This window comes from Ranitomeya variabilis, chromosome 6 (assembly GCF_051348905.1).
Source record: "Ranitomeya variabilis isolate aRanVar5 chromosome 6, aRanVar5.hap1, whole genome shotgun sequence".
Taxonomy (NCBI): domain Eukaryota; kingdom Metazoa; phylum Chordata; class Amphibia; order Anura; family Dendrobatidae; genus Ranitomeya; species Ranitomeya variabilis.
The window spans coordinates 317,626,127-317,639,396 of NC_135237.1; the positions used below are offsets into that span (position 1 = coordinate 317,626,127).

At 39.5% G+C, this 13,270-nt stretch overlaps 1 protein-coding gene across 2 annotated transcripts in view; it reads right to left on the reverse strand.

The window, feature by feature from the left end:
- The window catches only part of PIGN (phosphatidylinositol glycan anchor biosynthesis class N), a 477,253-nt gene that overhangs the window by 381,402 nt on the left and 82,581 nt on the right, over positions 1-13,270 (reverse strand). For both annotated transcript variants that reach the window (XM_077269733.1, XM_077269734.1), the window contains exon 10: positions 7,851-7,910. In XM_077269733.1, the coding sequence (XP_077125848.1) occupies positions 7,851-7,910 (60 nt within the window). The remainder of the gene's footprint in view (positions 1-7,850; positions 7,911-13,270) is intronic.

Below are 13,270 nucleotides of genomic sequence, written 5' to 3' on the forward strand. Positions count from 1 at the left end.
TCCACCATAATATGCAAATAAAATGATAAAAAAAACAGACAATGTGATTTTCTGGAATTTTTTTTCTCAGTTTGTCTCCCATAGTTGAGGTCTACCTATGATGTAAATTACAGACGCCTCTCATCTTTTTAAGTGGTGGAACTTGCACTATTGCTGACTGACTAAATACTTTTTTGCCCCACTGTATATATATATATATATATATATATATATATATATATATATATATATATATATACACACACACACACATATATATATATATATATATATATATATATATATATATATATATATATATATATATTTTTTTTTTATTATTATTATTTTTTTTATGGTTTATATACACTGCTTTTGAGATATTACTATATTTGTCTGTTTGCCTGCACATATATTTTTATCCATTGTCCCTGGATAATATATGCTATAGATTGCCTCTTATTTGGATATAAATTGGCTCGCCTTACCATATGCGGCTTAATCTGTGCACATTTTGTATTGTACTATATACAATTATAATATATACATTTTTTAACATATATATTTTTATGCTTGTCACTATTGTTACCAAATAAAAATTAATATTGTGATAATTATTCCCTGTCACTTTCTTATTGGTCCAACTTTGTGTTTCGGTGCAGTCTCTTCCTCTAGGTATTATACTGTGTATAGGGGAGCTGTGGGATAATCATACTGTGCGTAAGAGAGCAGTGGGATCATCATACTGTGTAAAGGAGAGCTGTGGGCTCATTATACCATATAGAGGGGAGTAATGGGGACATACGGTGAATAGGGAAGCTGTAGGCCCACCATACTGTGTACAGAGGAGCTGTACATGGGGGGGGGGAACTGAGGGGACACTATTAAATGTTAACTGGGCACTTAAGCATTATTGTTATAGGGGCACGCAGTATTGTGAGCCTCAAAGTTTAACATGGGGTATTATTACTTTCTAGGAGCAAAATGTGGAGGACACAAGCACAGGGCATTAATATTTTCTAGGGAGGAATTTTACTATATAGAGAGCACAAAGGAGTCATTATTATTATGTAAGGGCACAGTCATGGCAGTATTATGTGGGGTGTTAACAGGAACCGTTGTTGTACCCCCCACAGGTGCTGTAGGACACACATAGCAGCAGTGGCTCAGAATTGGGGCATCAGCAGAATGAGTAATTTGTGCAGGTTGGGGATAGCTATGGACGATGCTGGAAATGGGAGAAGTCAGATGTGTCTGATTGTAATCTCTGCAGATGAGTCCTGGCTGGAGAAGTTGCCATGTCAGTCTGGGCAAGATGGAAAAGACGGGAAAAAGTGAATGATTCCATGAGCAAGAACATCAGCTGTAGGTCACCATCAATAACTGTACCGTGATCCCATATGCTCTGCAGGACTAGTATCTACCACTTTATAGTCCTCATATAGTAATATCAGTATTCGTTTTTGTCTATAAATTTATCTTCAATCACAGCGCAGTCACCTGGTGATGTTCTCCTATACTCATAATTAGGGTGCGCCACTGTAGCTGTAGTCAAGATTACCTGGTTAGGGGCTCAGTCAGATTTTTTGCACTCCCCTAAGCTCCGCCTCTGGGTACAACACATAATATGTATTTTCTAATTATTTATCCTTACACCCTAACCACTTTTTTTAATTTGCTTTATTACACAATAGCGTACACTTTTCACATGTAGATAATCCATAAGTGTTTGGGTTTTTTTTTACTTCCTGTGGCATTTCATTTGAGAGGAGTGAACCCACTGATTTGAGTCCAGCGCTGGTTCTCTTTTTCTATCTCCTCTGCCACTGTACCTTCTGTGAAAGAAAACATCAGCAGGGGGCGTAGATAGAAGCAATGGGCGACACCAGCGCTGCCCCACAGATTTTATCATCACCATGAAATGAATTCTCATCAGGAGGCAGCGGAGAGGTCATTCACAGCTTCTACCTCTGCCGCCTTACGACATTTTGTTTCACAAAAGCTACAGCAGCAGCGGAGACAGAAGCAGAGTGCAGGTGCTGCATTCACCTCTCTCGGAGTGGAGCAGCGATGCAAAGAAATAGTAAGTAACTGTAGCACTGCCACCTTTCACATCCTTTTGAAGGAGGTGCAAAAGATACTGCAGGGAAGGGACTACAGCCCCAGTCAACCTATGGGGTTAGTAATGGGGGAGTCTTCTAGACACCTCTCCATTACTATCCTGTGGACTTGATGTCAGAGGCCATAAAACAGCTGACATCAACTCCACAAATATTACCCCATTTGCCACCGCACCAGGGCAAGTGGGAAGAGTCGGGCAAAGTGCCAGCATTGGCGCATTTAACAGATGCGCTTTTTCTCGGGCAGCTGCGGGCTGCTATTTTTAGGCTGCGGGGGAGGGGGGTCAATATCCATGGCCTAATACCAGCCTCATAATACCAGCCCACAGCTGTCTGCTTTAAGTTGGCTGTTTGTCAAAAATAGGGGGGACCCCATGCTGTTATTTTTTTATTTAAATAACACTTCTCTTAAATGGCATGGGGACCCCTCTATTCTTGATTAGCAGCCAAGATAAAGCCGACAGCTGAGGGTTGCATCCCGCAGCTGTTAGTTTTGCCAGGGATGGTTATCAAAAATAGAATAGCCGTCATTTTTTATTATTATTTATTTATAGCACAGGAGCCGGCTGATGAATACTGCCATCAGCGACACTGGCTCTCGCTGTTAACAGCGACAGCAAGTGTAGGCTGGTGGGAGTAGTACTGTCTCATCAGCTGATGCCTGTTTACCGCCGGTCACAGCTGCTGGCTCACGCTGACATCTGACAGAGTGGGAACCGCAGCTCTCTGATCGGTGGTAATAATCTAATCCAGAGTTACTACCAATAAAGTGACACTGGTGAGAATTTTAAAATTTGGCCTGGTTATGAAGATAAAAATAGGCTAGGGAGTGAAGAGGTTAAACATGGCAAATCACAAAAGAACTAACTAAATGAAATATACTGATTATTGATACTTGTAGGAAACACATAAAACTCCCATTTACTTCATCAATCAATTCTGCTAACTGTATATGCTAAGAAAGCAACATTCCCTTGTTACACACAATCTTTTAATAGCAGCATATGTCGTTACTGCTAAATCCAAAAGCTCCAATGTAAGCATAGCAAAAATCATAATGTGCATTTTACAGAATCCATCCAGAGTAAACCGGCAGAGGGATTATTATTTATTAATAAAGTAACAGCATGTTCCACATTGTTATACCAGTTATACTTTTACAGTACAAAAACCCCAGCTTCACATTCAGCAACCTCTTAAGCACATCAGCAACTACCGGTATATTCCATGAGACATGCACAGTGGTCAGAGACATACATGATGCAGTAGATTACAGGTTTTATCACCAGTCATCTACATCCAGGAGGTTAAATAATAAGGGAATTCTAAATTATGGTGCAGAAAAACTGGTAGCACGTAAATGATAAAATGACCATGTACACCGTAGGCTCCCTCTCCCATTTGATTGACGAACCCAAGGCGTCAATGTGAGGGCTGGATCGGCGTTGTGGCAAACGAGGTAGACCTCCGGGTCTGCCAGCTACAGCAAGCCTGTTAGACAATACTGAGAGCATAGTCTAAGAGGCTTTTGTCAGTGTAACACTGACAGATATAAAAGAATCAGAGTGATAAAAGTTAAAGACCCATAGAAAGACTAAGTAAAAAGTAAAAATATTTAAAAATAAAAGAAAAAACATTACACCCATAAATATGTTTTTTTATGTAAAAATAAACAAAAAAGTACATGCATTTGGAATCACCGCGTCCAGAACTATCTATAAAACTGTTACAACTTTTACCTCCTTTGATCACTGTATCATAAAAAATATTATTTACACAAAAATAATACCAATAAAAACATCAAATCGTCCCACAAAAAAAACAAGAACTCACATGACCCTTATGGCAGAAATATAGAAAAATTATAGTTCTCAAAATAGAACAAAGCAAAAACTTATTTTTTGACAAAAAAACAAAACAAACAACAACAAAAAAAACATCTTTTAGTATGTGATAGCAGCCAAACATAAAAAAAACAAAACATAAATCTGGTATCGCTGTAATCATACTGGCCCAAAGAATAAAGTTGTCTAATTACTTATAACACACAAGGAACAGTGTAAAAAAATAAATTAAACCCATTCTTCACCTGCTGCCGATTTGTTCATTCAGCCTCCAAAGATCACAGTGAGGCTCAGCTCACATTTATCCTGTGCTCTAAACTGAGCTCTTACACCAGGATTTTCATGTAAATCTCTGAAATAATTAATTTAGACAGAACCTCTGGTGGACAATTCCTTATAATCAGGCTGGTGGAGACACTGTAGACGCTGTCTGGCCTCTGATCAGGCGATGTCAGTCTTTTTAAAAGTGCATAATAGCACGGTCAGGCCACAGTTTTGTACACTTTTGAAAAGAAGGATACAGCTGAATAGAGTCCAGAGTAACTCTGCTACCTCATTATAATAATTTGATCAGTCGGTGGTTTCATCTGAATTACGTCACTTGGAGATTTAGATGGAAACTCCAATGTAAGTAATCAGAGAGAAGTATGTGATAAAAAATGTTATGTAAAATGTTCCCAAAAGATTCAACTTAATCCAGAGAAAAAGCAAGTCCCCACTCTGTTAACGGAAATATAGGGGGCTTCCACATTACTGGTAATACAAAGGCTCTGGAGAAGTGAAATGGCTCCTCATCCCCCAAAAGAAATTCAGCAAATTCTGCACTCGAAAGTCCCCCCTCCATTCTGCGCCCCAGTGTGCCTAATACACACTTAGTATACAAGTTAGGCATTTCTGTAGCGAGGAGAGGCCGCTTAATTTACAGGGTGTGTGTCTCCAGAAGAACGAGCTGGGCATAATGTACTGGGCACTACAGTGGCAGATTTGCAAGTTTCACTCAGCAATATCCACAGCTATTTCTTTCTGGAAAACACCCACAGAGTCAAATCGTCACTAACCTGTAGATAAATTCCCAAAGGGGTATAGTGTCCAATATTGGGTCACTTGAGGGGGGATTCTGCTCTTCTATCAAATGGAGTCCGCAAACTATTCTAGGAAAAATTGGTCTTCCAAGCATCAAAGCATTCTGTCCCTCTTGAGTCTCGCAGTGTGACTAAGCAGTACTGTACAGCTACATAAGGGGTATTTCCACATTCAGCAGAAATTGTGTTACATTTTTGTAAATATTTCCTCTTCAGCCCAATAGTATAAATTTCTGTGACAACCTGTGGTGTCAATATGATTACTGCACCCCTAGATGAATTCATTGAGAGGCATAGTTTGTAAAATAGTGTCACATATGGGGGGTTCTGCTGTTCTGGCACCTCAGGGGCTCTTCCAGTGGGTCATGCCTCCCGCAAACCATACAAGTAAAATCTGCACTTTAACCCCTTAGTGACCGGGACAAATTTTTGAAGTCTGTCCAGTGCCACTTTATGTGGTAATAACTCTGGAACGCTTAAAAAAAATCCCAGTGATTTTCAGACTGTTTTTTCGTGGCACATTATAATTTATGATAATGGTTGATATGTTTGTGTTTATTTATAAAAAAAACAAAAACTGAAATTTGACAGAAATGTAAAATAGCAATTTTCAAACTCTGAATGATTATCTCTTTAATCCAGATAGTCACACCACAGAAAAACATTAATAAATCACGTTTGCTTTACATCAGCACCATTTGTAAAATGTTTTATTTTGTTTGTATTTTAGGAGGTTTAAAAATGTGGCAGCAATTTTTTTTTGCAAGCAAATTTACAATCTGTATTGCAAAGTTTAAACAGATGCGGCACTCACCCGAATGTTGCAGAAATTAGTGTCTTTTATTCGCTTTATGCGGCATTAGACATTTGCGGAGAGGCAGCAGGAGACAGAGAGGGGTGCGGGGAGAAGAAAGTGGACGACGGCTGTTTCACGCGGATGCGCTTCTCCTGGACCCGTAGAAGCGCATCTGACGGCCGTTGTCCACTTTCTTCTCCCCTCTCCCCGCACCCCTCTCTGTCTCCTGCTGCCTCTCCGCAAATGTCTAATGCCGCATAAAGCGAATAAAAGACACTGATTTCTGCAACATTCGGGTGAGTGCCGCATCTGTTTAAACTTTGCATTATGTGGATTTCTATTTTCTAGTTATATGAAGAGCACCTCCCGTACATGCAAGAATAGAGCTTTGTGTTGAAGTCTTTGGAAAAATCTGTCCTCTATAGTCACAGCCTGTGAAGATTATCCACATTACCTGGTGCCACTCAATTCTGGATCTGTTGGTGGGTTACAATCTGTATTATTTTAGGGACGTAAGCCAGGTTTGAAAAGACTTTGGGGTCCTATATATTGGAAATCCCCAAAAGTGACACCATTTTAAAAACTCCACCCCTCAAAATATTGTAAACTATTGTAAACTACAGTCAGGTACTTTAATTACGGTACCTTTCAAGTGACTTTCAGGAATTAAAGCAAAGTGACATAACAGGAATAAAAAAGTGTATTTTTAACCACCTAATGTGGCTTACTTCTGAACAGGCCACTATAGCCGGCAGACTCTAAAGCCGCTATTTGGCCATGAATTTCTATGGCAAACATCAGGACCACACAATCATGATTTCAGGGTACCAATGGGGTTAAAGAGGAAGCCCACACACTCTGTTAACCATTTATATGATGTAGTCACTATTGACAGCAGCATCTAAGGGGTTAAACAGATATGGACGTGACAACACTGATCGTGGCTGATACAGCAAGTTGTCAGCTATAGTGTACAGCCAGCAACTGCTGGATTGTCACCTGTATGGGGATGCTAGTCGCTTATATCACAGGTCAGTAAAAATAAGTATTGGCTGTCAATAAGGGGTTAATATAGGGCTCTTTTCCTTCTGAGCGTTCCATTATGCCTGAAAAGTAGGAACAGTAGTTCCTGATTACATGTAGGGTATTGATGTACTAAGGAGAAATTGTACAACAAACTGAGGTCTATTTTTTCCTATTAGCCCTTATCAAAATTAAAAATTTGGCGCTAAAAACATTTTAGTGGTAAAAATGTAATTATTCTTTATTTAATGTCCAATGGTATAAAATTCTGAGAGGCACAGGTGGTATCAACATGTCCAGATGTTACAGCATAGTGGATGGGATTTCAAGAACTCCCATGTCCACTACGCGTGCTGAGATGCCAGCGGCTTCCCTGCGGAGACGGACATGAGGTGCGTCTTCCCAGATATTTATCTTGCAGAGACACTCAGTCTTCGCAAGATAAATGTCACCCATACAACGTATTGGACACGGTCATTCCGCACGGTTCAGTGAACACATGTGGAATCATGCGGACATGTGCTGCATTCAAAGCGCTGCCGATTCCTGACCGTGCATACCCTAAGGGAAAAAGAGAAAGGTTAACCCAATCCAGAAAAAACATAGGGAGAAACAAGTCTTGATTCCAGACCTGTGTCTGCCTCATACATGATACTAAGTTGAAACTGAGTAGTTTGGAGCAGAAAGGCCAGGTGTAGCTTGCCTGGGAGTTGCCGTCTCATTTTTTGAGCTGTTTTTCTCAGCATCAGCCTCTTGGTGACAGCAGCGCACCAATAGTTTCCAGTGTCCCCAAATAGGAGTCCCCCAATGAGACATCTCAGAAATGTACAGGAACAAATAAGACATTTTCTAATATCACAAAAAGTTTGATTCATGGCTATTGGGGAAACACATCAGACATTGGCTGCAATAATATTTTAGTGAAATGTGTCATGAAACAACAATGCACTGTTAATTAAAAAAATATTAATGAAAAATAGGTTTAGTAAAAATAATCAGACATTACCACAGAATTCAACGGGTATGAGATTCCAATAAGAGCTGCTATCAATGGGGCCACATCTGCCTGAAAATAAAACAAATGAAAAATATATAAAATTCTGAGATTTTACATATAAAAAGCCTAGCCATCATTAATAAGCCTAAGAAAACTAGCTCAAAGGCTTTTATTCAAATTGCACTTATATTTATTAAATAAGATAACTTACCAAATATATTTAATTATAAACTGTTCCCAAATATGTTGTTTGTGGTTATTAATATAAGACCCCAGCACATCTTATTTCTTTATGGCTGCATTTAAACTGTGGTGTTTTTTTTTTTACAGCACCAGCAATTACGGTAAGATAGTAAAAACGCATAATTTTTGCGGCGATTTTCCAATATGACGGCAAAGGGTACAATTTTTGGCCACAGTTGAAGCAACAACAACAACAACAAAAAAAACACACACCAAGACCATCTACTTTTAAACGCACCACATATTATGCCCCTAAAAGACCACTTTTATTTTCAGTTCTATTGGTAGTCTTCAAGAGGTTTTACATATTGTAACAATACTATTCACTTGGGAGTGTTTTGAGGTATCACAGGAACCGTTTCTGTTTAAAAGTCCGGTTGGTTCATTGCAGTCCTCCTAAACCTCAAACCACATCACAGGAAAATCGGATATATCCTTGGTGCGGCTCAAAGTACAACATAAAGTAAAAAGTCCATACAATAGTGCTGGTTAGCCCTCCAGGCTTAGAGTTCAGCTTCTTAGTCCTTTAGCAAAGGCACTCAATCCTGGAGAGCTGCACACCTCCATACAAAAAGACATGTGTCAGACAAACAGGTCTCAATTTACAACGTGAAAAGCAACCAGAGGTGGAGATATGGTGAGCAGCTTTCTCTCTCATCTCTTCAGCTGCTCACAATCAAACGGTCATGGGCGATTCACCCCTTTTAGTTCTATGTGTGCAAAAGCATTTCTCCAGCTTTATCTCCCATCCTACAGCTTCCTTACAACATATATATTTATACATATTACAGTTGTGGTCAAAAGTTTACATACCCAGGCAGAAATTTAGCTTCCTTGGCTTTTTTTTCAGAGAACTTTTTCTCCACTCATGGTTAGTGGTTGGATGAAGCCATTTATTGTCAAACTGCTATGTTTTCTCTTTTTAAATCATAATGACAACCCAAAACATCCAAATGACCCTGATCAAAAGTTTAGACACCCCATTTCTTAATACCGTGTATTGCAGGGCTGTGGTGTAGGAATCAGAGTCCTGGAGTCGGAGTCCATTTGGTGGAGTGAGAGTCAGTGTAATGGAAATTAAGGAGTCGGAGGTTTGGTTTACCGACTCCACAGCCCTCTCAGGCCTGTGGAGTCGGAGTTGTGGAGTCGGAGACCATTTGGTGGAGTCGGTGTCATGGAAATTGAGGAGTCGGAAGTTTGGCTTACCGACTCCACAGCCCTGGTGTATTGTCACCTCTAACATCAATGACAGCTTGAAGTCTTTTGTGGTAGTTGTTGATGAGGTTATTTTCTCTGATGGTAAAGCTGCCCACTCTTCTTGGCAAAAAGCATCCACTTCCTGTAAATTCCTGGGCTGTCTAGCATGAACTGCGTGATCTCCCCAGAGTGGCTCAATGATATTGAGGGCTGGAGACTGAGATGGCCACGCCAGAACATTCACTTTGCTCTGCTGTAGCCAATGACAGGTCGACTTGTGTTTTGGATCGTTGCAATTTCTTCAGCTTCCGGGCTGATTAGTGCAAATTTGCCTCCAGTATTTGCTGATAGCGTGTTGCATTTATCTTTCCATCAACTTTGAACAAGTTTCCTGTGCCTTGTAGCTCACACATCCCCAAAACATCAGGATCCACCTCCGTGCTTTACAGTAGGAATGGTGTTTCTTTCATGATAGACCTTGTTGACCTCTGTCCAAATGAAACGTTTATGGTTGTGGCCAAAAAGATAAATTTTGGTCTCATCATTCCAAATTATCTTGTTCCAGAAGTTTTGAGGCCTGTCTCTGTGCTATTTTGCATATTATAGGAGAGATACTTTGTGGCATTTGCGCAGTAATGGCTTTCTTCTGGTGATTCGACCATGCAGTCCATTTTTCTTCAAGTACCTCCTTATTGTGCATCTTGAAACAGCCACAAAGCTAGTTTTCAGAGAGTCCTGTATTTCAGCATATGAAGGTCCTGGAGTGGCCTAGCCAGTCTCCAGATCTCAGCCCCATAGTAAACCTTTGGTGGGAGCTGAAATTCCTTGTTGCCCAGCAACAGGCCCAAAACATCACTGCTCTAGAGGGGATCTGCATGGAGGAATGGGCCAACATATCACCAACAGTGTGTGCCAACCTTGTGAAGACTTACAGAAAACGTTTGACCTGTCATTGCCAACAAAGGATATATAACAAAACATTGAGATGAACTTTTGTTAATGACCAAATACTTATTTTCCACCATAATTTGCAAAATAAATCTTGCCTAATTAGACAAGGTGATTTTCTGGAATTGTTTTCTCACATTGACTCTCATAGTTGTGGTCTATCTATGATGTCAATTGCTGTCCTCTCTTATCTTTTTAAGAGAGAGAACTTGCACAATTGGTGGCTGACTTAATACTTTTTTCCCCACTGTATATATTTATATATACAAATAATAAACACACGTACTAAATTGTACACCATTATAAGCAGCAACATTATCGTATGGTGAAACTCGAGAGTGACAGCTTCGTACGAAAAGCTGAAGACACATATCATTCTGACATACAGTCACCAAAGCATTAAGAGAAAATTAAGTATCAAAAGAGCCCATTGTGATATATTGAGAGAAAACACAAAAATCAATCTCACAAATGGAAGTTGTGCAAAAGAAAAGCAAACCCCATTGACTAGGACAAATAGGGCTTACATGCGAGTTTGATGTCTGTATTACAATACAAAGGCACAGCCATGCCAGCCCTACTTTCTAATCATTGAGCCGTGCTCACCAGCTACACTTCGCCTGTTAAAGAATGGACTGATCGTCACTGACATATCGGAAGATGACAGCTTCTAATAAGGTGTGCAGCTTCGCTATTTAATGAGAAGCCAGAGATAGGCACAGAAAAAGTCAGAAAGAATATTACTACATTTTCTGTGTAGAACAATACAAACAACAATCGAAAAATTAATCCTTGTTCTGCTAAAAATAAAATCATCCAATTTTAGCTTGAAACTCAAAGCCCATTTTTCAAACCTGCCATGTGTAAGTTTACCTTTTTTAGTGGATTTACTCATCCAGTTGATGAGGCTATTTTTTCAGAACATAATAAAGCAAATTTACTAATGCTGCCTAAGGCCACGTTCACACATTCAGTATTTGGTCAGGATTTTACTTCAATATTTGTAAGCCAAAACCAGGAGTGGGTGATAAATACAGAAGTTGTGCATATGTTTCTATTATACTTTTCCTCTGATTGTTCCACTCCCGGTTTTGGCTACAAATGCTGATGTAAAATACTGACCAAATACTGAATGTGTGAACGTGGCCTTATATTTAACCAGCAAGAACACAGGCGAGGCAGTCAGTAATTATTTGGTCGATGCATGCTGGTTTTATTAGTGAAAAAAATCTAAAGTTTAATGTAAAAATCCATTTTTACATAACTTGCAGGATGTTAAAAAGGTTATGAGCTTAGCTGCATTTTTAACCGCTTCACACCCAAAGCCTGTTTTTACCTTCATGACCAGGTCAAATTTTACAATTCTGGCCACTGTCACTTTATGAGGTAGTAACTCTGGAACGCTTCATCTAATCCTGCCAATTCTGAGATTATTTTTCTGTGATGTATTTAACTTCATGACAGTGGTAACATTTCTTATAATGGAAATTTAGCAAAAATGTTGCTATTTTCAAACATTTAATTGCTATGTCCTTAAATCAGAGATATGTCACACAAAATGTATAATAAATAACATTTCCCACATGTCTACTTTATATCAGCACAATTTTTGAAACAATGTTTTTTATTTTAAAAGGAAGTTATAAAGGGTTAAAAGTTGACCAGCAATTTCAATTTTTTCTTTAACAAAATTAACCAAACCATTTTGTTTAGGGACCACATCACATTTGAAGTGACTCTGAGGGGCCTATGTGATAGAAAATACCCAAAAGTTACACGATTCTACTAAAAACTGCACCCCTCAAGGTGCTCAAAAGCACATTGAAGAAGTTTACTAAGCCTTCAGGTGCTTCACAGGAACTGAAGCAATGTGGAAGGAAAACTAACTTTTTTCATAAAAGTTTGAATTTAGACCCAATTCTTTTTATTTTCACAAGCATAACAAGAGAAAATGGACCACAAAATTGTTGCACAATTTCTTCTGAGTAAGCAGATACCCCACATGTGTGGGGGAAACCACTGTTTGGGCACATGGCAGGGCTTAGAATAGAAGGAGCACCATTTGACTTTTTGAAGGCAAAATTGGCCGGAATAGTGAGTGGATGCCATATCGCATTTGGAGAGCTCCTGATGTGCCTAAACTGTGGAAACACACCGCAAGTGACCCCAGTTTGCAAACTAGACCCCCTCAAGCACCTTGAACCCCCCAGGAGCTTTACAGAAAATTATAAAGCAGAGCAAAGGAAAAAAAAATCCACAAAAATTATCTTTTAGCCCCAATTATCTAATTTCACAAGGGTAACAGAACAGAAAAAGGAATCAAAAAATGTTTGTCCAATTTCTCCTGAGCATGCAGATTCCCCATATGTGGGGGAAAAGTACTGTTTGGGCGCACGGCCGGGTTCAGAAGGGAAGGAACACAGTTTGATTTTTTGAACAAAAAATTGGCTGGAATCGAGAACGTACGCCAATGTCTGATTTAGAGAGCCCCTGATGTGTCTAAACAGTGGAAACGCCCTAAAGTGACCCCATTGTGGAAACTAGACCCCCCAGGAATTTATCTACATGTGTGGTGAGCACCTTGAACCCCTAGGTGCTTTACAGAAAATTATAATGTTGAGTTGTGAAAATGACTAAAAAAAATATTTCAACAAAAATATTATTTTATTTTGACAAGGGTAACGTGAGAAAATGGATCCCCCGATCTGTTGTCAATTTCTCCTGAGTACACCGATACCCCAAATATGGAGGAAAACTACTGTTTGGGAGCTCGGAAGGGAAGAAGTGATGTTTTGGAATGCAGACGTTGATGGAATGGTCTGTGGGCGTCATGTCGCGTTTGGAGAGCCCCTGATATGCCTAAACAGTGGAAATCCTCCTCAAGTGTCCCCATTTTGGAATGAATACAGTGTTTCCTGGTATGTGAATTTTATAATGTAGTGTAAATCCTATGGAGTGAGAGCAGCAGAGTGCTGATTACGTTCCCCTGATTGAGTTGTGACAGGCACAGCTCCTAAGAAGAAAAAAGAGCTGCTGCTGCC